Here is a 26,783-nt window from a genome sequence, read left to right on the forward strand (position 1 = left end):
CATTCAGATGATTCCCAGAATTCATATTCTTGTGATTCTTTGTCCTTATTTTTTTTTTTGAGATGGAGTCTTGCTCTGTCACCCAGACTGGAGTGCAGTGGTGCAATCTTGGCTCACTACAACCTCTGCCTCCCAAATTCAGGCGATTCTCCTGCCTCAGCTTCCTGAGTAGCTGGGATTACAGACACGTGCCATCACACCCAGCTAATTTGTTTCATTTTTAGCAAAGATGGGGTTTCGTCATGTTGGCTAGGCTGGTCTCAAACTCATGAGCTCAAATGATCTGCCCGCCTCGGCCTCCCAAACTGGGATTGCAGGCATGAGTCACCGAGCCAGACTGGTTCTTTGTCTTCTTGATAGCTGTGAGCTCAGAGACTGTACTCAGCAACTAGAGGCTGCCCTCAGTTCCTTGTCACATGACTTCCCTCTGCTCACAACAGCAATTTACTTCCTCAAGGCCTGCAGAGAGTGTCTGCTGCTACTTCTTGTCTCTTAAGGACTCACCTGATTAGATGAGGCCCAGCTCCAAATAATCTCCCTTTTTATTAACTCATGATCAGTTGATCAGGAACTTTAACCACATCTGCAAAATCCCTTTTGCCACATACGGTAACATAATCATGGGAGTAAAATCCCATGATATGCACAAGCCTTGCCAGTATTCAAAGAATAGGGTTTATATACGGCGTGTACACTATAAGGCAGGACTCTTGGGGCCACCTTAGAATTCTGTTTGAAATATTATACCTCTTCACCAAGATTAAATAAAAGATGTCTAGTCTCTCTAAAAGAATCCATAAATTCAATGCATTTCAAATCCAAATTCCAATAGATTCTTCATGGAATTTGACAAGCGGATTCTAAATCCCATTGGGAAGACCAAAAATATAAACATAATCAAGAAAATTTTGAAAAAGAGGAAGGACTTGTCATCATGTATCAACATATTAAAAAAGTAATAGCATTCTATTGGTGTTAAGTGGAGAGGTTGATAAATAAATTGGTGAACCTAATAGTCCAAAACCAGACCAATGCATGATTATAAATTTGATATTTGTTGGTGGTATTTTTAATTAAGAGAATGAACAGCTCCATAATTTTCTTAAAGAAAATGAAAATTGGTCATAGCAAAAATATGGTTGTGGTATATAAAAAAATCACGGAGCTTCTAACACTTGAAATTGCCTGAGTGATAAGACTGTTTTATTTATTTATTTATTTATTTATTTATTTATTTATTTATTTATTTATGACAGGGTCTCACTCTGTCACCCAGGCTGGAGTGCAGTGGCATGATCATGGCTCACTACAACCTAGACCTCCTAGGCTCAAACGCTTCTCTCACCTCAGCCTCTCGAGTAGCTGGGACTACAAGCATGCACCACGATGCCCAGCTAATTTATTTTTTATTTATTTTAGAGCTGGAGTCTTATCATGTTTCCCAGGCTGGTCTCAAACTCCTGGGCTCAAGTGATCCTCCTGCCTTGACATCCCAAAGTGCTAGGATTACAGCAGTGAGCCACCATGCAAGCATGAGTGTTTTTTTATTTTTATTTTTATTTTTTTTTGTATGGTCGATTAGATTACTCATGATGGAGGTCTTACCCTGAGATTAGGGACTTTTCCCTTTTGTATATTCTTACATACTATTTTAATTTTTTTCTCTTTATCATAGGCAGCTATGACCTTAAGATTAAATAAAATAAAGAAAAATTAAGGCTTTCTTGTTATTGGCATATCACAGTTGAGAAAACTGAAGTTCTAAGTGGCTCACCAGAAAAACAAGCCATGTGATTAGAGGGTTAGAAATTTCAGCCCCACCCTCAACTTCTGGGAAGAGAAGGGCATCAATGGCCAATGATTTAATCATAATGCCTGCATAATGAAGCCTCCATAGAAACTCTTAAACCATGAATTTGGTGAATACATCCAGGTGCTTGACTGGAGAGGGTATGGGAGCTCCACACCTCACCCCATACCTTGTCCTATATGGGAGCTCTACACCTCATCCCATACCTTGTCGTATCCATCTCTTCCGTTGGCTATTTCTGAGTTATATCCTTTAAAATAAAACTATGAGTGTAAGTTTGGTGTTTTTTTAGTCATTCTAGTGAGTTATCCAAGCCGAGAGGGAGTCCCAGAAACATCTAAGTATGTAACTGGCTGCTCAGAAGTGTGAGTAGTCTAGGGTTCCCATTTGCAGCTGGCATCTGGAGTGGGGCAGTCTGTGAGACTGATCCCTTAACCTTTAGGATCATTTCTATCTGTGTAGTGAGTGTCAGACTTAAATTGAATTACAGGATACTCGATTGGTTGGAGAGTTGGTTGTTGTTGAAAAGACGTAAAAATCATTATCAAAAATAATGAAGAGTCTTCTAGACGGAAAATTGTTAAATTGGCAAGTGTGAAAAATTATGCAAAATTAATATTGGCATGCAAAAATTTAAAAATTAGTAGTCAAAATAGCTACCATCAGAAAAGCTGCATCAGAATGTCACAACAAAAATATTATCTACCCATATTTTCAGTCATTATACAGTTTTCATCAAGTGTCATTGGTGTGCACAGAGCATAGCACTATTCTAATTTTTGAGAGACACACTCTCAGAAACTTATTTATTTGGTGAAAGAAACACCCTCCCACATAAAAGATGATTGATATCTACTTAAAAAAATGTCAAGACTCCTTAGCATATAACAGCTGAAGAGAATAAAATATAAAGAAGAAACTGAATTGTTAGAACTAGGACAATTTAATTTTTAATTAAAATCCTATAATATTCTGCAAATGTCTGGAATAAAAAGAAAGGACATATGCATATGCATGTATCCATATATGCACATATGTATATAAATATATACAACAAGGCATCACTCTGGAAGGACTCGTAAGAGACTGGATTAGGGAGGGGGGAAATGGTGGAAGTAGAATTCGGATGGGTAAAAGAGACATGTTTCGCCCTTTTGTATCTCCTTATATACTATTTGACTATTTTTCACTTTATCATACATAGGTGTTACTTAAGATTATATAAAATAAAAAGAAATTAAAGCCTTATTAATGGTACTTCGCAAATGAGGAAACTGAAGTTTCGGTTAGTTTAGTACTTATTTATGAAAGCAAGTGAAATAAATCTTCTTTCAGAGCTCCTTCTAGACTTAGCTTTCGGGCATCTAAATCATAAATCACTATTATTAAAGATCTGTATCAGCAGGGGAAAAAAACATATTTTTAGATAACAAACAGCAACACCAAAAACAGTTGTCCATGAGATTTTGATGTCTTCATAGGACAATAGGAGAGCTTAGCACTCATAAGGACATTTTCATATTCATAGGGACAGGGGGCAGAGAAATTCTAAGGAGAAAAGGGCGGGTCTCTGCCAAAACTCAGCTCTCAATCTGAAAAGCCTGAAACCCGTGACCCAAAGTGACAGCTTCTGTCCCTGTTTTCCCACTTGAGTGTTGCCTTTTCCTAAACTACCCATGGCCCACCCTGCCCCCCATCCTGTGCCCATAAAGACCCCAGAATCAGCTGGCAGAGGGGAGAAGCAGCTGGACATCAGGGACTATGGTTGGACATTGGAGAGAAGCGGCTTGACTTCAGAGGGACAGCTAGATGGCATAACTTCAGAGAAGAATCAGCTGAAGACGGCTGGACTTCAGAGGAAGATTATCTACACACCTCATCCTCTTTTCAGCTCCCCTCCCCGCTAAGAGCCACTTTCACTGGCAATAAAATCCCCTGCATTTCCCAGCTTCAGTTTGGTCATGTGACCTCATTTTTCCCTGATGCTGGACAAAGCTTGGGAGCCACGGGTGCAGAGGGCTGTCACACTGGCCCTTTGCCTTTCCTGGCAGAGGTCAGCCGCCTCATGCGAAAAGGCAAAGAGCCCACTGAGCTGTTAACACTGAAGCTGCCTGGGGACAGCAGAGCCAGAAGAGCACTGTCACACACCCTCTGGGGCTTTGTGAGTCGCAGGCGCCCTGCCTGGACACTGCTGCAGGACATGTATGAAATTTCCTCCTGTCAGTGTCCAAAAGAGGTTGCTCCAGCTTCTGCACTTGCTTACTTATGTGTTCCCTCCTGTGAAGGGTGGAATGTAGTGGGTCTGAGTCAGTGGAGTCTGATCCAGCCGGCGTTGAAATGGCCAGTGCTCACGCACTCCAGTTCCCATCTTGTTCGCTTACACACACTGCCTCCCACAAGGATTGAGAGCGGTGAGCTGAGTAAATGAAGCACCCCGTCGTGAGTCCCGTGAAGGGGTCAGGAAAATATCCTGCTTCAATATGAGAAAGGTGAATACTTCATTAAATATACACACAGAATATTTACTGTTCTGGCTAACTAGTCTGACTTTGGATCCAGTGCATGGAGTCTCGAAGAGACAGATCTGGTGGTTTTCACAGAGCACCTTGTAAGTTTGTCACCTTTGGTGTTTCACCTGACTTTTGTATGAACAAGTGACAGGTGTACCTACTACTCTTGGACTTGTTTTTCCTCTTTCTGTAAGATGAAAAAGAGTGCCACATGCCAGAGAAAGGGACTTTTTTCTTTACATTAGGCTAAAAATATTTATGTTTGATGTTTCTATTTTTTCAATGATAAAAGCTGAGTAAAGGCAAAAGTAGCTATATTAATTTAAGCTATGTGGCAGGTGAACCAGAAAGTATGTTGGTGGTACATTTCCATCCCTGGAGTATTTCCTGACAGGTATCAACCTATAAAAGGACCAATTTGCAATGGAAACAACAACACAGCTTTCAGAATAGCAGTATGAATGACACCATAAAATTACAACTACACGACATGTTTTCTTCTCGTAAGATTTAAAGGATTCAAATAAAAAACAACAACCCAATTTCCTTTCTTCACTTGGAACACTGAAGAAATTCCCACCAGGGCTTAAAATTCAGAAACCAAATGAGCTGCCACTATCGTAAGTGATTAAAGAACAACAACAATGGCCAAATCACGGCCACAGGGATCTGCTTACTTAGCCAAAAATGAGCACAGCGAGAAATAACCTGGCTCAAGCCGTTTGCCCAAGTCATCGTATCGTTTCTCCCCCAGTTGCCTGCCTTGCTGCTGTTCCCGTTTGTATCCATAACTGTTCACTGCTTCATCACCCCCTACCCCAAATCTCCCTTCCAACGATGCCCCAGTGCTTTCCCAATTGTGCAAGCGTTTGGCAACTTCATTTCCAAGGAAAAAGGTCTGCTGTCTTAATAAGGGCTTTGCAAATTGTGGAGAGACAAACGAATGTACGACACACTAACTGATTTTACGTCTTAAACCCCGAAAGCTCCTTTCTTATTCTACAGGCTGTCTCATCTATTGTTCATCACCAGTGCAATCTTTACTGTGTAGCCCAATGCCTTGGTCCATTCTGGGGACTCTGCTGCACCAGGACGAAACTTCCCATTCTACAGAAGCTGCCAACACTGACCCTGGAGGGAATGGCACTTGGCCAAATGAAATCTACACATTACTGTTTGTTATCTTAGGATATTTTACTTTATTGTTAATATTTGGGTTTAGGTGAATGTTACATGGAACAGAAAAGCGAGAAAGGAGAAGAAATAGGTTGTAAAATGTGAAAAGGGAGTAAAATAAAGAATGCTTTATTTCTAAAATGCAGAGGTTCAGAAATAGGGGTAAAATAATACGAGGAGGGCACTGAAGAATCATTTTTTATCGCTCTATTTTCTATTAAATCTTTCTTTGGATGAAAAGAAATAAACACAAATTGCTCCTGCTTCCGAATCTGTTTGCTACAACCCCCCTCATGCCTACGGAGCCCATGCCTGGAAGCAGGGAGGCCAGAGAATGGGCTGCTGTTGACACCCAGAGTAGAGAGGAGGTGGTGTGGCCCGAATTACACAGGGCAGTGAGGGCACAGCGAAGAGACAGACTTCATAGATATTGAGGAGGTATGATGCCAGGAATTTCCAGTGCCATGTGAGAGGGGACTTGAATCTGGAATAGAGACGAAGAGTCAAAGGTAATGTCTTGATTTCTGGCTTGGGCACAGACTTGTTGGATTGGCAGGGCCATTCACTGCCATGCCGAGGGACAGGATTCAGAGGAAGGAGAAGGCTGATGCTAGAGGCAAACGAGATGACCACAGTTTAGGAAATAATTCATTTGTGGAATGGAAGGGCAAATTGATCAAGCTGTTAAATGTCAGTGCAAGATGATCACATTTTCTTTAGTAAAGAGGAGAGAGGTGACTGCCTCCTCCAGGTTCTCTTCCCTAGGGTATCTCCTTCAAAACGCTAAGGTCTGCATAAAACATCTGACCTTGGATTTCACAAGGCAAGATCATAAGCCTTCTGCCCCTTGAGACTGTAAACACACACATCCATGATGAACTTTGAAGACTCTCTAGGGGTATATCTAGACAATCACACACAACAGTTGTGTCTTCTTGTCTCTCATGGAGATAAGATAATTGTAATTGTTCTGTCTTCTACCTTTACAAATAAATTTGTATGAAATTCTATACAGACACTGTAGATACTTCCCTGCTACCTTTACATGCACATATGCCTGGGGTAATAGCTACTTGGTTTTAAATTGTTCTCTCTCTCTTCTGTATTGGTATGGAGGGGTCTTGCATTGGCAAAATTGTTGTATTTCCTCAAGAGGTAGCTATGGAATATGTAAGTAGAGATGTCCAGAAAACGTTTAATGTATGGACTTTATGTCATTGGCTTGTAAAATGTCAGGCATTATTCCTAGCCTTGAAAGAGAAGGAAAACGGGGTTAAATCCCTGAGGACAGAGACAGGCCACAATAAAGTGCCCACAGAAGAGATAGAGAAGAGTTCATAGAGGAGGAGAAAGGAAGAAGGTCATGTGTCTCTTGTTGATTTGATTGTGCCTCCCTGGGTGTAAACACACAACAGTGTTTATCAAATGAATAAATGAAAACTTGCTATTATCTCCCAGTCTCCCAGGACCTGAAAGTGGGAGAACTCTGACCTGAAGGACAGGAACAGTTCCCTGAGGCTTGGCATGCCTGTTGCTTCATATTTCAAACTGTCTCTGCTCCCCATGAGCACACACTTTCCTTCCCTCTATTCTCCCTCAGTGGTATATGAGACATGTCACTGTTCCACATTCTTACCAATATATGGCTTTGTCAGACACTTACATCTTTGCCCATTTATTTATTATTTGGATTGAGTGATGATTTAAACTTCCAGAAGATCAAAGGCTGTAAAGTGAAAATTCCCTCTCATCTTCAGTTTTTCTCTGTAGGACCAAGCGTGTTACCAATTTCTTTTTATCTTTTGATAGTCTATGCATATCCAAGAAAATATGTACATGTGTATGTACATGTATGAATGTACATGTGTGTATATGTACAGATACCCACCTTATTTTATATAAATAGTAGCGTGTCATTCTGCATCTTGGTTATTCTATTCAATGATAAAGTTTGGAGATTGCTTGATATTAGTATATAATAAACTTTGTAAGTTTAAAATAATTTATCTTAAAATAAATTTAAACTTAACAGAACTTTGCAAGAATGGCATGAAGAAATCCCTTGTAACCTCTAGCAAATTCACTGATTTTTAACATTTTGTCCCATTTGCTTTAGCATTCTATTTCTCAATGTTTTTATCATCATTTTTGGGCCACTCCTCTTTACCTTTTAATACTTCACTATGTATTTCCTAAGAACAAGGCTATTTGTTTGTATAACCAGTGTTCAGCTGTCAAATTCAGAAAATGTAATGCTGATATATTTTTTTATCTATTGTAGAGTCAATACTCCAATTTGGCAACTGTCTCCAAATGTACTTTATAATGTATTTTTCCGTACAAGATTCAGTCTAAGATGTACAATTGCATTTAGTTGGTGATGTATTTTTGTTCTCCTTTATTCTGAAACAAAATCTCAGCCTTTGTTTATTTTTAATGACATTGATGCTTTTGGAGAATATATGCCAGATGTTTTATAGAATGTCTCTCGATTTGGGTTTGTATGATAGTTCCTGTATTTTGCTGTAATGTGACATAAGTGATATATTGCATCCATCTTGGGATTCATGTTCAAACACAGGAGGCGTTTGCTCCTCATTGGTGATGTTAACTTTGATCACTTGGTTAGGGTATTGATTGTCCCATTGTTCCACTGTACAATTACTAATCTTCTTCTGTAATTAATAAGTAATTCATGGGGAGATGCTTGAGATTGTGTTTTCTACCTAGATTTAGCATCCACTGGTGATTCCTGTCTCAATCAGTTTTAACAATGGTGTTTGCAAGATACTGATGTTTCTACTTTAATAACACCTTCAATATTTATTAGTCAAAATTACGTTACAAAAAAGAGCTTTCCCTTCTCTTTCATTCATTCATTATCAGTATCATCTCATGGGCTCTTATTTTATTCAATGAATTGCAACTTGCCACTATTGATATCTGTTTTGTTGCTCAAATTTCCCCAGATTTGGCAAGCAGCAGCCCTTTCCATCTTTCCTCTATGTCTCTTTTTGTAAAGGGATTTATTTGTATACAAGAAAACTCTCCCATAAACAGGATACCCATCACGACAATCAAGATTGGAACAGTTCTCTCATCCTGTAATGTTTCCGTGTTCCTTGCAACGGATTCTCTTCCTGGAAAGCTGACGCTGCCGACCTCTGATCTGTTTCTGTCACTCCAGTTTGGCCTTTTTCTAGAGTTTCGTATAAGTGAAATTGTAGGATATGTAGTCTTGGCATTAACTCAACTTGATGAGGATTTTGTTTTGAAAAATTTATTGCTGGATTTGCTAACAGTTTGTTTAGAATTTTCACATGCAGATTAATGAGTGAGATTGTATCATGACTTTCCTTTCTCATACTGTCTTTGCCAGGTTTTGAGATCAAGGTTACCATAATCTCATAAAATGATTTACAAAGGATTCCTTTTAAAAATTTCCTAAAAGAATGTGTAAAATATTAGAATAATTCATTCCTTAAAAGGTGGGAAGGACTCACAGCTTGATGCTTTCCTTGTGGGAAGGTTTTAAACTACTGACTTAATTTATCTAATTATTATAAGATTCTTCAGGCTTTTTATTTCTTTTTGAGCCTGATTTGGCCTAGTTATTCCTGCTAGGCCTCTGATCTTTTAATTGAGCTTTAAAATTTAATGACACATAGTTGTTCACAGTATTCTTTCTGAATTTTATAATCCCTGCTACCTCTGTAATTATGTCCTCTTTTTAAAGATTCCCAGTATGGCTTATTTATACCAATTTTTTATAAATTTTTGTCATAAATTTATAATTTTTCATTAAAAATATTACTACATATATTACTACATATATTAGTCAATATAGTAACACATATATTAGTCAATACATTAATACATATATTGAATGTATTAGTCCTCTTTGTTGTATGTCCGTTTTCCATCTGGAACCATATGGGGAGAATACATTTTCCTTGAAGGGTCTTTCTTTCTGGGACGTAGGTTTTTTTCCTGGCCTATTTTTTCACGGTAGTATAGTCAGCTTCGTGGCTCCCGACCCACATGTTCCCAATGCACATCTCACCTCTAGCTTCTCCACTTTGAGGGGCACCTGTCTTGGTTTCACCCCAGCCCTCCTGAAATGGCTCATCTCCCAAGCTCTCCTCTTGCCCTGAGGACAGAAACAGATTCGATTTAGGAGGTTATTACTCACTCATTTGCTTTCAGCTCGTTTTTCTTTCTTCTTTTTTTTTTTTTCCTTGTAGGTGTTTTATACGCTGTCTTGCAAACTCATCAATAAATTTTAAAATGTGCTTCTTATAACATATCCAGAGGATATTATAATAGAAAGGCATTTAAAAATATCAAGCCTGTGTGCTGCGTAAAAGCTGAAGTCCATTTAATTAAAGACCAAGTCAAACTAAATAAAAATTAGAAAAGAAAAAATGATTCTATATGGTCGTGCTGCTTAAAGGAAATACAGTGTGAGCTATACATGTAGCTTTAAATTTTCTGATTGCCCCACTAAAAAGAAGAAAAAGAAATATATGAAATTAATTGTAATAATAAATAGATATTTTAAGATGTAAGTACATCATCTTTCCTTTAATTTAGGAAATGTGTTTCCATGGTTCTTTAAAGGATGTATGTCATTTAATCCAATATATCCAAAATATTACCGTTTCAGTGTAATATAATTGTTAAAATATTTTACATTGTTTTGCACTATATCTGCAAGATCCAATATGTGTTTGTACTTGCTGTTCAGCTCAGTTTGGACAACATTATTTTAAGTGTTCAATGTCACATGAGGTTAGTGCTACTGTATTATTTAGTACAGTTCATAGCATCTTTACAAAGTTCTTATTGTATTTATCCAGCTGTTCTCTGTATCTTAAGCTCTCAGATCTTTTTCTGATATCATCATTTTCTTTTGCTTTTAGAAGATGATTCTTATTTTTCTCTATATGTAAAGAGAGGAAAACAGTTCAGGAGCTTCTTTGGGATAACAATTTTAATTCACATCACACCTTGATATTGTAAAAATATTCCTAATTGTTCCAACAACTCTGCCTTCTTAAAGTCTACTTCAAACAAGGAATGAGAGAGAAGCTTAACACTTTGAAAGTTTAAAAGCTTGGATTTGAAAATAAACCACCATTTTATGTGCTCAGAATTTGTATTCGTTTTGTTAAGGTGTCCAGAATAGTTCAGAATATTTGTAAGTGTTGTATTTTGGGAGATGAAAGATGATTCAGTTTACCATATTTCAGTATTTCAAATATCTTGATATTTGAAATATCTTGATGTCATAGTCAACCCTTCAAGGAAAATGTATTCTCCCCATTGGTTCCAGTTGGAAAACACACATACAATAAAAAGGACTAATGCATTCAATATATGTATTAATATATTGACTAATATATGTAGTAATGTATTGACTAATAGATGTGTTAATATATTGACTAATATATGTATTAATATATGTAGTAATATTTTTAAAGTAAAAATTATAAATTTATGACAAAAATTTATAAAAAGATAACTTTACAGTTGTGATCATACCAAATATATCTAATCATTTATTTCACTACATGTTTAAAAAGTAAATGACCTATCATATATAATGCTTACTGTGGCACTAGGCTCTGTTTAGGCCCAGGGGATAGAAGTAGCAATGATTCATTCCTGCCTTTGTGGAACATCTAGAGGTAGTTTCCTATAGATACAGACATGCATTTCAGTTTTGCAATAAGTATAATTAATGTTATCTATATATCTATCTGTGTATTTATCTATAGATACTCTCAGGTGAAATATAAACCCAAAATAGGTCATGCACAATTTTCCCTATATAGATTAGAAATTTGGAAAATTTCTATAGGCAGACTGTATTTAATCCAGGTATTGAATAATGTTCAGTCATGAAACACACACTTTTTGTCAATGACTCCAGAATAAGTTTAACCTATGGAGGCTGAGAAGCATTCCTAAGTGTAACTATTTAATAGCTAAATTTTGAAAATATTCACCTATTTGCTTCAGTTTCTTTTTTAGGTGTAGCCATGATCATCCAGAAAATGAAGTAAAACATTTCAAAATAATTAAAGATTTTACCTTTCTTGATAAAAAATTGATAGTTTTTTAAAAATAGCATTTTTTCTAAGTAGGGAAGATAATTCATTTTAATAATGTATTGACTAAAAATAAGTTATTCCAGATTTATGGAATAACAATGTGAAATGTTTTTCATGGTGTAGAAGGGCTGTTTCCTAGAATGTTTTTGCTTCTTAGTTCTTATTCTTCCTTTCTCAATATTTACAGATAGTCCTTTCTTTTCTCTCTCCCTCCCTTTCTTTCTTCCCAATGAGAAATCAAATTAAGTCCTTTAGTATGAAGATTGCAGCTCCTTAAGTGAATCAGATGTGTCTCAATAATAGTTCCCTTGCCTTCTTAGTAATCTTGAGTAAAAGCAAGTCACAGACATTTTTACCAGAATGGAAAATGCATGAGAATAGAGTAAGTTGATTGTCTTTGACCTTCAGTAATTTTTAACAGCCAAGGAAAGTGGTTTGTATTCCAATTAACACCCTTCAGATACTGCCACCAATGAATGAAACTGCCTGGGATACACTATGCAAAATAATCTTTTTGTCAGAGAAAATTGAAAGCTACCAGAAAACACAGAACAGAGAGAACAGCCAGGAGACTATGACATCAAGGTATTTCAAATGTAGATTTCTTGACTGGAGAGTCATTTCAAAGGCATCTCAACCCCTTTGATCTTAACTGTGGCAGGACCAAAGTCCCATTCGGCCAGTGAGTAAGATCACTGACATGGGTCTGTTGATGTGGCTCTTTGGAGCAGCAAGAAGAGCACCGAAAAATATTCCTTCTGTGTCCACTGTGCTCAAAAAGAAAGATTGTGTATCATTTCAACCAAAATCACAGAAATTTACTAGTGGTTTGCTGTTGGATTTTAAATGCCCTTTCATATACGTATTTACAATGGAAACTATAACAATATGCAATCATTTAGCACCCAATATTCCTGAAAGTGGTCACTTGAAGGAATAATTGCATAGCCATGGCACAATTCTTCTAAAGCCAAAATACATAATTGTCCCTTGATCCCCTTCCCAAAAGACGTTGTGTGCCTCATAGACTGAACTGAGAAAAAGCATTGTGCCCAGTGGGAACTCAGGCAGGCTTGCCTGGAAGGTGCTGCTCTCTCTCCCCAGTGCAGAGCAGGAAGTGAGAAGGAACGCAACTGGACAGGATAAAAATGCTAAGCAGCTTTCCAGCTCCTTCCAAGCAGGTCTTGACAGTGGACTTCATTAGTTTTATTAGAGCATCATCAATTCCCTAAATGTCACTTGGAACTCTATTCAAATATCAGCAAAGAAATATAATCCAAAGACAAACATATCTTGTTTGGTGATTATTCAGTGTTTATAAATATTCATATCCTGGCTCTTCTCCAGGGAAAATATTAAAAGTGTGGAGAACTGATGATTCTTGATCCTGATCAGTCATTTATCTGTTGGGAACTCAATTTCCTTATGTTAAAAAGAAGGGGGATGTTAAATTTAGGATTAAAGTAGCCCCTTCTAACAAAGTTCCAGCAGGTTAAGTTCTGAGACTCTAAGAAGTTAATATCTTAGGCATCAGAGTGATTCACCACACCAAGCCTGGGACCATTGTTGCCTTTCTTGCCATTCCTATAACCGAACTTCGTTTGGTTTGTGTTTTCCATACCCTTACCACTGCTAATCTCTTATACTGTTAATTTCCTGATAGAACTCATATAATATTCTTGTAAACGATCTCATTGATTTCATTGAAACTCCCCAATTTATCCTATACACCTGCATATTCCACGGTGTCTACTTGGAACCTTAATCCCATGAGATATTTGGTGAGAGAAAAATCCAAAGGTTTCTTCATGAAATGGGCTTGGGAAAAGTTGCATGTTCTTTTTCCTGGAGAAACAAAACAAAGATAGGGAAGTTAAAGATTTTTGAGAAGTCTTAAAAATTAAGTATGCTTACCCTTCATTTCCAAAGTTTATTTGGCTGGAAATAATTTTGAGTCATGACTTTTAATATACAAAGTTCCCTAGAAATTTTCTTTGCAAAACATTGCTATATGTTTGTGTTAAAGTGATAATTCTAAGATGTAAATTGAATATGTCCCAGTTGTGCTTAAATATTACATTGACCATCTATTCCCTATAAGATCAAGTTCAAAACTACCCAGCAGGGATACAAGGCCCTTCATGCTTTTGTCCCCAGTTACATGTCAAGCTAACTTCCAAACTTTTCCTGACACATAGTTCACCTGTTTTCAAAGCATACTCTGCTCTCCAAGACCTCCTATGTGATACTTTTTGTCTGTATTCCCCTTTCTACCTTATCCAAATACAAAATCCATACTCAGCCTTTAGATACAGCTCAAGCATTAGCTCCTCTTGGAAGATTTCCCTGGCCAGCACACCTAGCCAACCCACAATCTGCAAGATTTCTGTGCTTTCCTCCAGGACTGTGGAACACCCTGTGTCTGAGTGTCTACTTGTATAGGCTGTTCGTACTGTAGTTTTTGTGCATATCCTCTCTGCTGTGCTTCAAGCTTCTTGCTAGTAGGGCTGTAGTATATTTGTATTAGTATCTTTTTTAAGTGGGTTAAAGGAAGACTGTAAGTAAAATTTGTTAAAAGAACAAATAAGTACACGAGGAAAATTGTCTAACAGAATTAGAATAGTAAATGGAGAGAGGTTGAATTATCTTGAATTCAATTAAAAGAGATTAGATTGACTCTAATATTAAAAAGATAGATTGAATTCTTTTAAATTCTCTTTGAAAGGGCAGAAGAAATATGTAGAAACTGTTTTAGGCTATTGAATTTATTTCCTGCTTTTGGGGCTCTAATTCGTTTTCTTGTGAGCTGGTTCTATCCAGGCAAATTTATGAAAATTCTATAGGAGTTGAAGGAAACCTCACACATATTACAGTGCACTTATTCAAACATATAAACAATTACAGCACACTTTGAGGAGGGCTATGATTGGCTTTCTGCTGTGAAGTGTGATCAGCATGGTGGTCAAGAAAAGCATCCAATAGGCAGTGATGTTTATGCATAATCGCAAGGTGGATTTAATTCTCCATGCCTGGAGACAAATACAAAAGCTGAAGAGGCATTTGCATCTTAGGAGAATACTGGAAAGCAATGTTGGAAATAAGATCAATGTTTCCATTAGCACAGAATCCTCAAGTAAAGTCAAAGCCAACGCTAAAATATAGCTCTGCTGCAGCATAATGGAGTGTCTTTGCTCAATATCCTTGTTTATCTTCCTGCACTAAAGTGATAAATGAATTTGTAACTGCCTTTGAGATTTCATAACTCTCAGAAGCAATGCTTTTCTTTTTAAAAATGATTTCAAAGGAAAAATAAAATATTCCAAAAATCATGTAGGCAATATTTAGAATGCTTGGGAAAACAAATGCATCTCTTCATGGTTAATTACAAAAGAAAAAAGAAGGCTTGCCTTCTATCTGTTTTCCGTCCAATACTGTTGTTTTTTTTTTTTCTTCAGCAAACTGGATATATAGTTCAATAAAGATATGACCTTTAAAAAATTCATCAGTTATGAGTGTTTGGTAGGATGTGACTTAAGCACTCCTGATTGGTGATGTATGTTATTTTAGACTTAAAGATGATATTACTGAGCTACCGTTAGTCAGTCAAGCACTTTAAATCCTTTCCTGGATGGAAAAGGGTTATAGCAAACCATCTGCTCAGTTGTTTTCGTGAAAAGTTAGACACTCATTTTTCTCTTTAACGAGAATGTTTTGAGCTCTGCTACATGTTAGGTATTGCATCAGAGATACATTGATGAATGAAGATGGTTCTTGATATTTACTGGAGAAAGAAAACAAATAGTAGGGTTTTGCAATACAATTGTATAATTTTATTCTAAGAGTGAAAATAGAGGATGCTATGTGAGTATGTAGCAGTGCATCTAATCCAGATTTCAGAGACACTGGGATGGGAAACATGTATCAAGGCAGCACATACCAGTAGACTAACTGACCAGCTGAGTTCGATGTCTGGTTTGTGGCTAGGTCACAAAGTCCCTCTTTATGGATTTGTTCAGCTCCTTGGTCTTGTTAGAATGATGCTAACTTTGCCTCTTATTCCAATGGCAATGTGCCATTATAGTTGCATCTGTTAATGAAGCTAGAAAGCTTTTCTTATTTTGTGGCTATGGAAATCAACATTTTAACACCTTTTGTGAGAAACTCTAGTTTACACATATTTGAAAGTCTTTTCATTTGAATAAGACACTCAACAAAAATATAAATGAAAGACCAGCATATTTTCATTGTAATGACAGCAATGCAAATTGATGGGAGTAGTGATATCTACCTCATTCTTGTTCTCTCTCTCTCTCTCTCTCTCTCAATCTCTCTCTCTCTCTTTCTCTTTTCTTCTGGCTTTCTTTCCCTTTTGTTTAGGACACTGAGCCATGCAGGAAGGCAGTTATGTGTTCTGGTTTACACCTTTAGATAATAAGCCCATTACAGATGAGCTTTCTTAGTCCTACTGAACAACAGTAATAAAATTTATCATTATAATCACTATTATAGTATGACTAGTTAATAAATATATTAGGTTTAAGCATGACATTGTCAATTGGTATGTAAAAAATGTTGAATATTGGAAATTTTAAATGATTCATATTGATATTATTAGTATATGTTTAAAAACCATAAATGTATCATAACTGATAAGTAATGAATAGCATATTTATTATTTATTACTGAGAATAGATTTGTGGAAGTACTGTACCTCAGAAGCAGATAATAAGGGGGTATGTTTCCTATAGAGAATTTCAAAACAAGAAAACACAAACTGACTAAAAATCAGCCTCCTTTTTATTATCACCATGGGTTGGCAATTCTAAACAATGTCAGATAGAAGATAGTCCCCCTCCAAATAGCTTTTGTTGGTTTAAGTTCCAGACAATTGCTATAGTTACTTGTGGGTACACATATGTGTGTGTACACACACACACACACACACACACACACAGACACACTTCAAATTAGCTCATTTTATTTTTTAGCCTTAAATAAACCTTGTGTTCTATGTGGAAGTTAATTGGGAGAACTCCTATTTTACAGAGAGTCTTTACCTTGCAGCCTCAGTGACACATGTTAACCTAGAATGGCTCTGAATCTTTTATGCTTGCTTTGGTACAACCACTGTATTTATTAGTGTCCCTACATTTAAACCACGTGTTCTACATAAACAGTAGTAGGATGAGGATTATGAAGATGCAAATAAATAAACAGAACTTGAGTTACTTCAATTCTGGCCCTTTTCCTAAAGCAATGAATCAAACAATACTATAGAAACAGAACAGAAACAGATTGTGATATATCTGTATGCTGGGATACTGTTGGAATGAAGCACTGATACACAAAACAACCTGGATTAATTTCCAAATACTTACGCTAAAAGAAGTCATCAGAAAAGAGCAGACACTGCATATATTCTATGTAAATGAAATTCTAGAGAATGCAAATTAAACTATAGTTACAGAACACAGGTCAGTTGTTGCCTGGGGTTAGGAGTGGGTGGAAAAGGGTGGGAGGCGGGGATTATAAAGAGGAATAAGGGAACTCTGGAGGTGGTGGATTACAGGTGTGTGTGTATATATATATATATGTGTGTGTGTGTATATATATATATCAAACTTATCAAATCGTATACTTTAAATGTGTGCAGTCTACTCTTTGTTGATTGCACTTCAAGAAATCTGTAAAAATGCTAAGTATGCCACTGTTAAACAAATACAATAAAGCACTGATATGTTTATAAACAATTTTCCACTAATCAGGAGTTTTACTGTTTCTCAATCCTGTCTTTATCCAAATGAATCAATGGCTACACTAGATTGGATTTCAGAACTCATCTGGTCCAACAGAAAGACATTGTCCATTGGAGTGGCTGTGGGGCAGGAGGAATTGTTTTGAGTGGGGATGGCAGTTGCAGATGGTAAACTGCAACTAATTACTTGACTTTTTTTTTTCAAACCAGTACAAAATGATTTGAAGTCTCAGGCCAATTTTCAGTAAAATATCAAAGGAAAAGGCCAATGATTAAAAGATACATAATTTATAATAATCTAGCTGGACACTTACAGAAAATTCTAGGTCAATGGGGCTTTTTTTGCTTTCTTTATCATTTATAGCCATCATTGCAGCACTTGGGATATTGATGAAGGATATAAATTAATGTGGGATGAAATAATGCATACAGATACAAGTTAAGACCTCCTCGGGTCCTTTTATATTTCTTTCTTTTTTGGAGGGCAGGGGTACAGGGTCTCACTCCTGTTGCCCAGGCTGGAGTACAGTGGTGCAATCACGGCTCATGGCAGCCTTGACTTCCCAGGCTCAGGTGATCCTCCCACCTTAGCCTCCCAAGTAGCTGGGACTACAGGCATGCCCTATCACACCCAGCAGATTCTCTGTATTTTTAGTAGAGATGGGGTTTCACCATGTTGCCGAGGCTGGTCTCAAAGTCAGAGGCTCAAGGCATCCACGTAGCTTGGCTTTCCAAAGTGCTGGGATTATAAGCACGAGCCACCATGACCAGCCCCCATGTCCTTTTTAATCCTCAGAGATCAGATGACTCAGATATACAAAGGAGAAAAAAAGCAAATAAATCACCAGGCTATAGAAGCAGAAATTCCTGTGGCCTTCCATTCTTGTCACAAGAATTGTTCTTTATTGCCCCAAATGCTCCAGCCAAAGGAAACAGGAAGTTCTGATACTATTAGGGGACCTCCTTGTATACAAATCAGTAGTGCACAAACCGACAGAACATTTCCCATCTATGAGGCAGCAGGAGAGGAAGGGCTTCTGTGACACTTGGTACAAGTGTCTCTCCTTCCCCACACTGCCCCTACCCAGGTCTAGAAAGGACCCATATATCTTGTGGCCAGCATTTCACTCTCCTTTTAGGTGATGGCTCACCTGACCTGTCTCAAACCAGACGGGAGTTAACTCAACTCATTCGTCTCACAGTTCTCATCACTAGGGATATAATTGCCTACTCTCGTTGCATCAATTGGCATTCCATAACAATCAAAAACAATGAACAGAATTAAACTCAGTTGGTTAAATGTTGTCTGTATCCCATTGAGATTTATAAATGATCTCTACTTATTGGGCCCAGGTCTTAGAGTATTAAGGTGACTGAGTGACAGCATGGTGAGTCTAATTCCATTGAAAGAAGGTTTTCAATGCAGTTCCCCTCTAAACAAGAGGCACAGCATGCACCAGACACAGCCACAAGGGAAAAACACCATGGTGCTCAGGATGCAGAAAATAGGAGCAAGGGGGAAGGTATAGGCCACAGTTTGTAGTTTCTGAAGGTATAGGGCACAGTTTGTAGTTTCTGAAAGAAATGCAAGTTGTGGCAGGGCAAACAGTCTAGGAGTGGCTCATTTGAATAACTGGTTGTTCTGGTGGGCTTTGAGCTATAGCGGTGGTCTGTGGTTGCCTGGCACCTGGCTCTGGGATGATCAAGTCAGAGGAATATTGCCTCCTGGGGTGGGTAAACCAGATAGAGTAGGTATGGTTCTAGATTGATTAGTTTGCATATCAAAGACATACTCCTGGCTAGGTTATTTGTTATCTTTATAAATTGGCTGGTCCCAAGAAGGGCAGTCTCTCCTCAGCCAGAAAGGTTTTTCCGGATGTCTCAATATGACATTATACAAAAAAATTAAAATATATACTTACAGTACACTTCAGACCAGATTTCAGTGGCTCCAGGGACCACAAACCAGCAGAATTTATAATCACTCCACACATTCAAAAATGCCATTCGAGAAAATATATCACTTCACTCTCTCGGCATTGGAAAGTTTCCTAAATAGTCTCTCAGTGATGTCGTTCAAAAGATTAAATACCATCTGAACACAATAAGGTTTTAAACTATGAGCTAGTTTTAAATTATGAACAAACACTTCAAAATTTAAGAATAATTGGAATTCTTTTAGACACATGTCATCTTTAAAGATGAGATCCAAGTATATTGGTTTAATTCAAAATTTAAAAAAGACTAAACCATCAATTTTAAAGTTGTGTAGCAAACAGAGAAAATATCTCTTGAGAAATCAGTGCAACTTGGTAGAGGGCGTTGCTGTGTCAGAGGTATTCTGCACTCACTTTTATATGCTTCCTGGGTGAAGCTGTCTTGCCTACCTCTGGGCTTCTGTACTGTCCCTCATGCTCTTCCAACTCCCTTCATCCAATCAAGCTCCTCCTCGTGAAGTAAACACTCATCTCTTATGAATCAGCCCAAAGATTGAACCTTCTTTAAGAAGGCTCTCCTGATACTGACCCTACCTGTACCCAACTGTCTCCATACAATTAAACTCTCTGCCTCTGCCTTTTCTTTCCCAGTTGCCAATCATTGCAGTTTTAGCATATAGTGGCCTTCTTTCTACCTGACCGTAAGTCAGGCCCTTAATTTTATTCGGTATTTCATGACTAGCATTTTCAACAATGCTCAGTGCATTGTGATGTTTAATAAATGCATTTGGAATGGTTCTATGGAGTTGAGATACCCCCACCAGTTCCTAATGTAACTCCTTTTTCTCTCATTCAAATATTTTTAATTAAAAAAATCTTTCATTTTGAAATAGTTTTAGATTTATAGAATATTGTAAAAGTAGTACAGTTTCTATATACCATTCTTTCAGCTTTTCCTGATGTTCATATCTTACATAACCATGACACAGTGATCAACAGTAAGAAATTAACACTAGTATAATATATTATTAACCAACAATATATTATTAACCAATATTACATAGATTTTGTTTGGACTTCATCAGTGTTCCATGGAAAAACTGTGTTGTTTTTCGTTTACAAAATCTAACCCAGGACACCACATTGCATTTAATTGTCTTCTCCAGTCTGTGATACTTTCTCTGTCTTTTCTTGTCTTCCATGACTTTGACACCTCTGAAGAGTACTGGACGGACTGGCTAGGTATTTTGCAGAAAGTGCCACAATGTGGATTTGTTTAATGTTTTTCTTATAATTAGATTGTAGCTGTGGGTTTGGGGGAAGAAAACCACAGAAAACATGTGGTGATCTCATCACTTAATACCAATGAATACATGATATCAATATGACTCATTCCTGGTAACATTAATCTTGATCACTTGGTTAACATGGTGACTGTCAGATTTCTCCATGGTAAAATTATTAACTAGTGTAATTCCTCCTTAATAATAGATTCTTAATAAATATTTCATTGCTTTATTCAGCAGTAGTCATTGACTTTCTATAATGGGCCAGATAGACCTGGTCTAGGTATTAGAATACAATAATTTTTAAAAGAACCCCAATTCCCTTTCTCAAGTAGTTTATATTCTAGTAGGAGAGGCATACAATAAATAAGATAAATAAGAAAAATATGAGGTATATAGTGACTACTATTAAGGAGAAATGCAAAGGAAGGGAGTGGGGGAGAGTTGGCATTTTAGGTGAGCTTGTCAGAGAATGCCTCCCTGAGAAGTAAAAGACTGAATATACAGATGGACAATGGTCAGACCACATAAAAAAGTAGAACTCAGGGCCACAACCTGCAGCAAGCTGCCCAGAAAAACAACCCCAGTATCTACATCTACAATAAACAGCCCAGGAAGCTTGCCTGCAACCTATGAGTCAGAGGTATAAGAAGTCAGACTACTATCTTTGATAACAATCCAGGAAGCTGAACAATAACCTCTGTAATAATCATCCCCAAATGGCTAGGACTTGATTAATAACTGACAGTTTTCCTGATTTTTCCCCTCTTCCAACGTAGGACAAATCAGAGAAAGCCAAACATGCATCTCTAACCAATCCCATAGGAAGCCCCACTTCTAGTTAGCCTGCCTACAGCTTCCCCACACCAACAGCCTCCAATCAGGGTGTATGGAAAGCCTTCCCTTTTTTCCACTACTAGGCTTTCCCACTTCTCTGCCTGCCATTGAGTTCCTGCCAAAATGGAAGAGCTCGAAGTTGATGGTGGCTAATCTCATTGCTCTAGCAAGCTCTGAGTAAATAGGTGTGGCCTGTTCTAATTTGGTTGGTCTTTATTTCCATGTGAGGTGACATGTGAATAAAGTCTTGGGGCAAGGACTTGGAGCCATTATGATACATGGGGAAGAGCATTGCAGGCAGAGAGAAAGACAAGTGCAATGACTCTGAAGTGGAAATAGTGAGCAGGACAGGTTAATGGACTGGAACAGAGGGAGAGGGAGATAGAGAGAGTAACAGGAGTAGTAGGGGAAAAGGTCAGAAGTGCAATGGGGAGAAAAGAGAGCAGATCGTGTAGGACCCTCTAGCTCATGGAAAGGGCTTTGGATGTTACTCTGCATGAGATCAGAAGCCATCAGAAGATTTTGAGCTAAGGAGTGGCATGATTTAGTTGACCTTTTAATAAGATTGCTCTTGTTGCTATGTTTTGGACAAACGACATAGACAAAAATGGAGATAACCTAAGAGGCTGTACGCTTATTCAAGCGAGAGATGATGGTTGCTTGACTAAGGTGGGAGCAGTAGAGCTGGTAAGAAGTGTTCAGGCTGTGGATACATTTTGAAGACTAAGTTGTCAGGATTTTCTGATGGCTTATAATATGTGGGGTGTGCGAGAAAGATAGTGTCAGTCTTAACTACTTTTGACCTGAGCATCTAGAAGAACATGTGTGACTTTTACTGAGATGCAGAGGATTACAGGAGCAAAGGTTGGGAAAAATATCAGGAACTTAGCTTTGTACATGTTAGGGTTTGGGTGTTAGACATCCAAGTGGAGATGTGAGTAATTGAACATGATCAGTCTGATGTTCATGAAAAAGCTTCCTCCTAAAGATACTAATCTGTGAAGCATCACTATTTAAGTGGTCTTCAGAGCCCTGAGGATGGATCAGGTCAACAATGCAATGAGTGTAGATAGAGAAGAAAACAAGGCCAAAGACTGAGCCCAGGAGAACTCCTGTATTTAGAGGTCAGAGAGATGGGGCTGAACCAGCAAAGGAGACTGAAAAGGAATGGCTAGAGTGGTAAGAGGAACATTCATGTTCATTCAATAGTGGTTCAGGAAAGGCGCTTGCACTCTACATACAGAAAAAGCAATGGGCTATTTCCTTAATGTAGCACAGTCTCCAGAGTCTACCATAGAAAGAAAGAGGGTGTCTGTGGGCTAAGTGAGTCCATGGGAGTCCATGAGGATATCAGTGGCATCATTTATCATGGCACAGGCAGAATCAGAATTTATAAAGGATAAAGAAAAATGTGCTCTTATTTTATAAAAATGTATTTGCTGACTTCCTACAATAGTGCTATGGTTTGAATGTGTCCTTTTCAAAATTCATACTGAAACTTAATCCCCACTGTGGTGGTATTAAGAGATGAGGCCACTTGGGAGGTGATTAAGTCATGAGGCATCTGCCCTCATGAATGGATTAGTGCATTATAAAAAGTCTGGAGGGAACTTGTGTAGGACCTTCTTTGCTCTCCTGCTGTTCCTTCATGTGAGGACACAACATTCTCCCATCTTTGCTCTTTTACCTTCCACCAGGCGAGGACACAGCGTTCAGGTACCATATTGGAAGCAGAGACTGGACCCTCGCCAGACACAAAACCTGCTGGCACCTTGATCTTGGATTTCCCAGCCTCCAGAACCGTGAGAAATACATTTTTGTTCTTTATCAATTACCTAGTTTCTGATATTTTGCTAAAACAGCACAGATGTATCCCGGCCCGCGGGATCGTCACTGCAGGCCCTGGAAGAGGGGGTGGGAATTTGGGGAACAAGAGATACGAGAAATGAAGACAAGACAGTGCTCTGATCAAGTCTCTCTTTAATGGCGGTAATGCAGTTCCTTATATACACTTGGAGGGGAAGGGGTTGGGCCAGAGGCAGAGATGATCTCATCACGGAGGGTGTGACCAAGTAGGTATTGGTTTCTCTGGTGGAACGTCATGTGGCGCCTGCGCTGTCAGGTAGCAATTTTCGCGGGCGCGGGAAAAATAGGTGAAGAAGCAGCAGGAAGAGCGCCATCTTTTATGAGGTATTAATACAGGGGAAAAGGCAAAGATAGGGAGGAGGTGTAAGGTGGAAATGAATAAAGCTCAGGCGTTTTTAATCGTCAATTATCATTCGCTATGGCCGGGGCGTGCAGCTCCGGACAGGTCCCCCTTTTAATTGTTTTATGATGAGAAAACGACCCCTCGGGAACTGCGCCTGTCTTAGGTCGGGTCAACTCATCCCCACCTTCTAGGCCCGTCATGGGATAAGGCAGCAGCAAAGGCGGCCCTCCTGTCTTAGGCTCCGATGGGGATAGTGTCCTCTTACCCGTCATTGACTGTCCAGTTCAGCACACAGGGGAGGTGGTCCTATTAAGGCAAATAAGACTCACCATTTTCAGTCATCTCAAGGCGATGATAATGGACCTGTATAGGTTTGGCCTGAAAGGTCTCGATTTGTTGTCTGACGAATGCCATGAGCTTATTAAGGATTATAGGCCCGAGAGTGAAAAAGAGTAGAAGAGTAAGTAAAGGACCAAGAAATGGCAGGAGATAGGGGAGAAGTCCATCGAGTCCAGTCCACAATGGATTAGCGGCCAGACCTTTTCTGCGCTTTTCTAGTTCTTCTTGTAAAGTCTTGATCTTATCTCTGACGATTCCGGATTTGTTGGCGTAAAAACAGCACTTTTCATTTCCATGACTGGTCTGGCATTAGGTAAGCTGTCTTGCCCGAGCAAGTCACCTGGGTAATTCTGTCTGATGGAGGTTCAGATATTTGTCTCCCTCTGCAGTCACAAGGCTGGCCGTATCGTTTTCGTATTAATTCTCTTGCTTTACGAGGGTCACCAAAACCTGCATAGACTGTCACTATGCTATATAAAGCGATTACTTTCCAAAGGAATCTCATGTTAGGCTTCATTTTCTGAAAAACAAAAAGGAAGAAACTTCTCAGGGAGATTTATCTTCCCTGGACTGACAATGGTTATGATTTATTTGTCTTACCAATCTTTCAGGCAGCCATCTGGCTGCATCATTTTTTTGTGAGAAGATGCATACTGAGCCTCTTCCCCAAATTAAAACTGGATCGGGGCCATGCCATGAATTATCAAGTGGGTCTTTCCATTTTACCATTGCAAACTGTTTTTGAGATTCAGGATGCCAGAAACGATCGGCAGCAGATTTTCCATGACTATCCAAATTTAAAAAATTAAGGATAAACAGGGCATGATTGAGTATGTTTCTAGGGGTACCCTTCATGGGGTACCAGCTCCCCCCTTTTAATTTTGTGATAACAGTTTTTAATGACAGATGAGCTCTTTCTACTATACCTTGTCCTTGGGGATTGTAGGGAATGCTTGTGGTATGTTTAATTTGTAGGGTATTACAGAATTGTAAAAAGGTTTTAGCTATATAACCAGGGCCATTATCTGTTTTGATTTGTTTGGGTATTCCTAAAATAGAAAAGCAATGTAATAAATGAGCTATGACATGTTTGGTGGCCTCTCCTGTTTGGAGAGTTGCAATAATGAATCCACTATAGGTGTCTATGCATACATGGATATATTTTAATTGACCGAATTCTAAGTGGTGAGTAACGTCCATTTGCCAAATTTCATTGGGGATGAGTCCTCGGGGGTTGACTCCCAGATAGGGAACAGGTAAATACGTTATGCAATTGGCGCATTGTTTAACTATTTGTCGAGCTTGTTCTCTGGTAAGTTTAAACATAAGCCTTAAGGTTTGGGCGTTTAAATGATGTAAGGCATGTGCTTTTTGTGCTTGTTGTAAATTGTCTGTAGTGACTGTGGCTATAGTTTTTGTTGCCACGTCGGCTGTTGCGTTACCTTGTGTTAAAGGTCCCGGTAATCCTGAATGTGCTCTGATATACCCAAGAAAAAAGGGAGTAGTCCTTTTCTGAATAAGTTGTTGACATTGTAAAAATAGGTTAGCTGTGTCTGAAATATGTTTAATTTGAGGCACGGTCTCTAAGAGGGGTATTGAATGAGCCAGGTAGGCGCTATCTGTGTAAATGTTAAGTGGCTGACAAGGAAAAGCTGATAATGCTGCGATTATAGCTTGCAATTCGACCAGCTGAGCTGATGTATAAGTGGTCTGGAATTTAACGACTACACCATTGTAAGTGTAAGCGGCAAGTCCTGTGGAAGATCCATCAGTGAAAATTAGTAATGCGTCATTGAGGGGTTCTTTACTGGTGATATGAGGAAACACAAACGCATGAAGTTTGCAAAATTGAATGAGTTTGTTAGGTGGGTAATGGTTGTCAATTGTGCCAGTGTAAGAAGCGCAAGCAATTGGCCAGGCTTCCGTATTTTGTAACAGCCAATGGATGTGTGATTGAGTGTAGGGCTGTATAATGGTAGAAGGTTCTATTCCAAAGTACTTTCTACTGTTTTCTCTTCCCAAGATAATTAGATCAGCTATGGCATCATAATAAGGCAACAAAACCTTTTTAGGGGAGGAGGGCAGGTGTACCCACATAATGGGATTGTTCTGCCAGAATAAGCCAGTAGGGGTTATAGTTGTGTTAAAAATAATGAATATTAATGGCTGAGAATAATCAATACTGGTAACAAATTGTGTTGCAATGGCATATTCTACCTTTTGGAGTGCTATTAATGCTTCTTTAGTAATGGACCTGGGAGATTTTGGATTAGAGTCTCCTTTTAATATATCGAAAAGAGGTTTTAACTCTCCTGTAGTGAGTTTTAAGTATGGCCGAAGCCAATTTATGTCTCCCAGTAATTTCTGGAAATCATTTAAAGTTTTTAAATGATCACGACGTATAACGGCCTTTTGATTAATGATTTTGGGTCCATTAATTTGGAAACCAAGATAGGTGTATGGATCTTGTAATTGTACCTTTTCTGGGGCTATTTGTAGTCCAGCTGCTGTTAACTCCTGTTTGAGTTGAGCAAAACACTGTAAGACTTGTTCGCCAATTTCTCCTGCTATTAAAATATCATCCATATAATGTATAATATACATTTGTGTCCATGTTTTTCTGACTGGCTCTATAGCAGCAGCTACATATTTTTGACACAAGGTAGGACTATTGGCCATACCCTGAGGTAAGACTTTCCATTGATAGCGCTTCATTGGTTGTCTAAAATTTGTAGATGGAAGACTAAAGGCAAATCTTTTTTGGTCAGCAGGGTGAAGGGGAATTGTAAAAAAGCAGTCTTTAAGGTC

At 38.3% G+C, this 26,783-nt stretch overlaps 1 protein-coding gene across 1 annotated transcript in view; it reads left to right on the plus strand.

The window, feature by feature from the left end:
- RFC3 (replication factor C subunit 3) overlaps window positions 1–26,569 on the plus strand; it is a 206,511-nt gene extending 179,942 nt beyond the window's left edge. Inside the window, exon 8 of the mRNA XM_017951174.3 lies at window positions 23,125–26,569. Within this exon, the coding sequence (XP_017806663.1) occupies window positions 23,125–23,203 (79 nt within the window). The 3' untranslated portion in view covers window positions 23,204–26,569. The remainder of the gene's footprint in view (window positions 1–23,124) is intronic.
- Window positions 26,570–26,783: the final 214 nt, after the last annotated feature.

Source organism: Papio anubis, chromosome 15 (assembly GCF_008728515.1).
Source record: "Papio anubis isolate 15944 chromosome 15, Panubis1.0, whole genome shotgun sequence".
In the NCBI taxonomy this organism is placed as follows: Eukaryota; Metazoa; Chordata; class Mammalia; order Primates; family Cercopithecidae; genus Papio; species Papio anubis.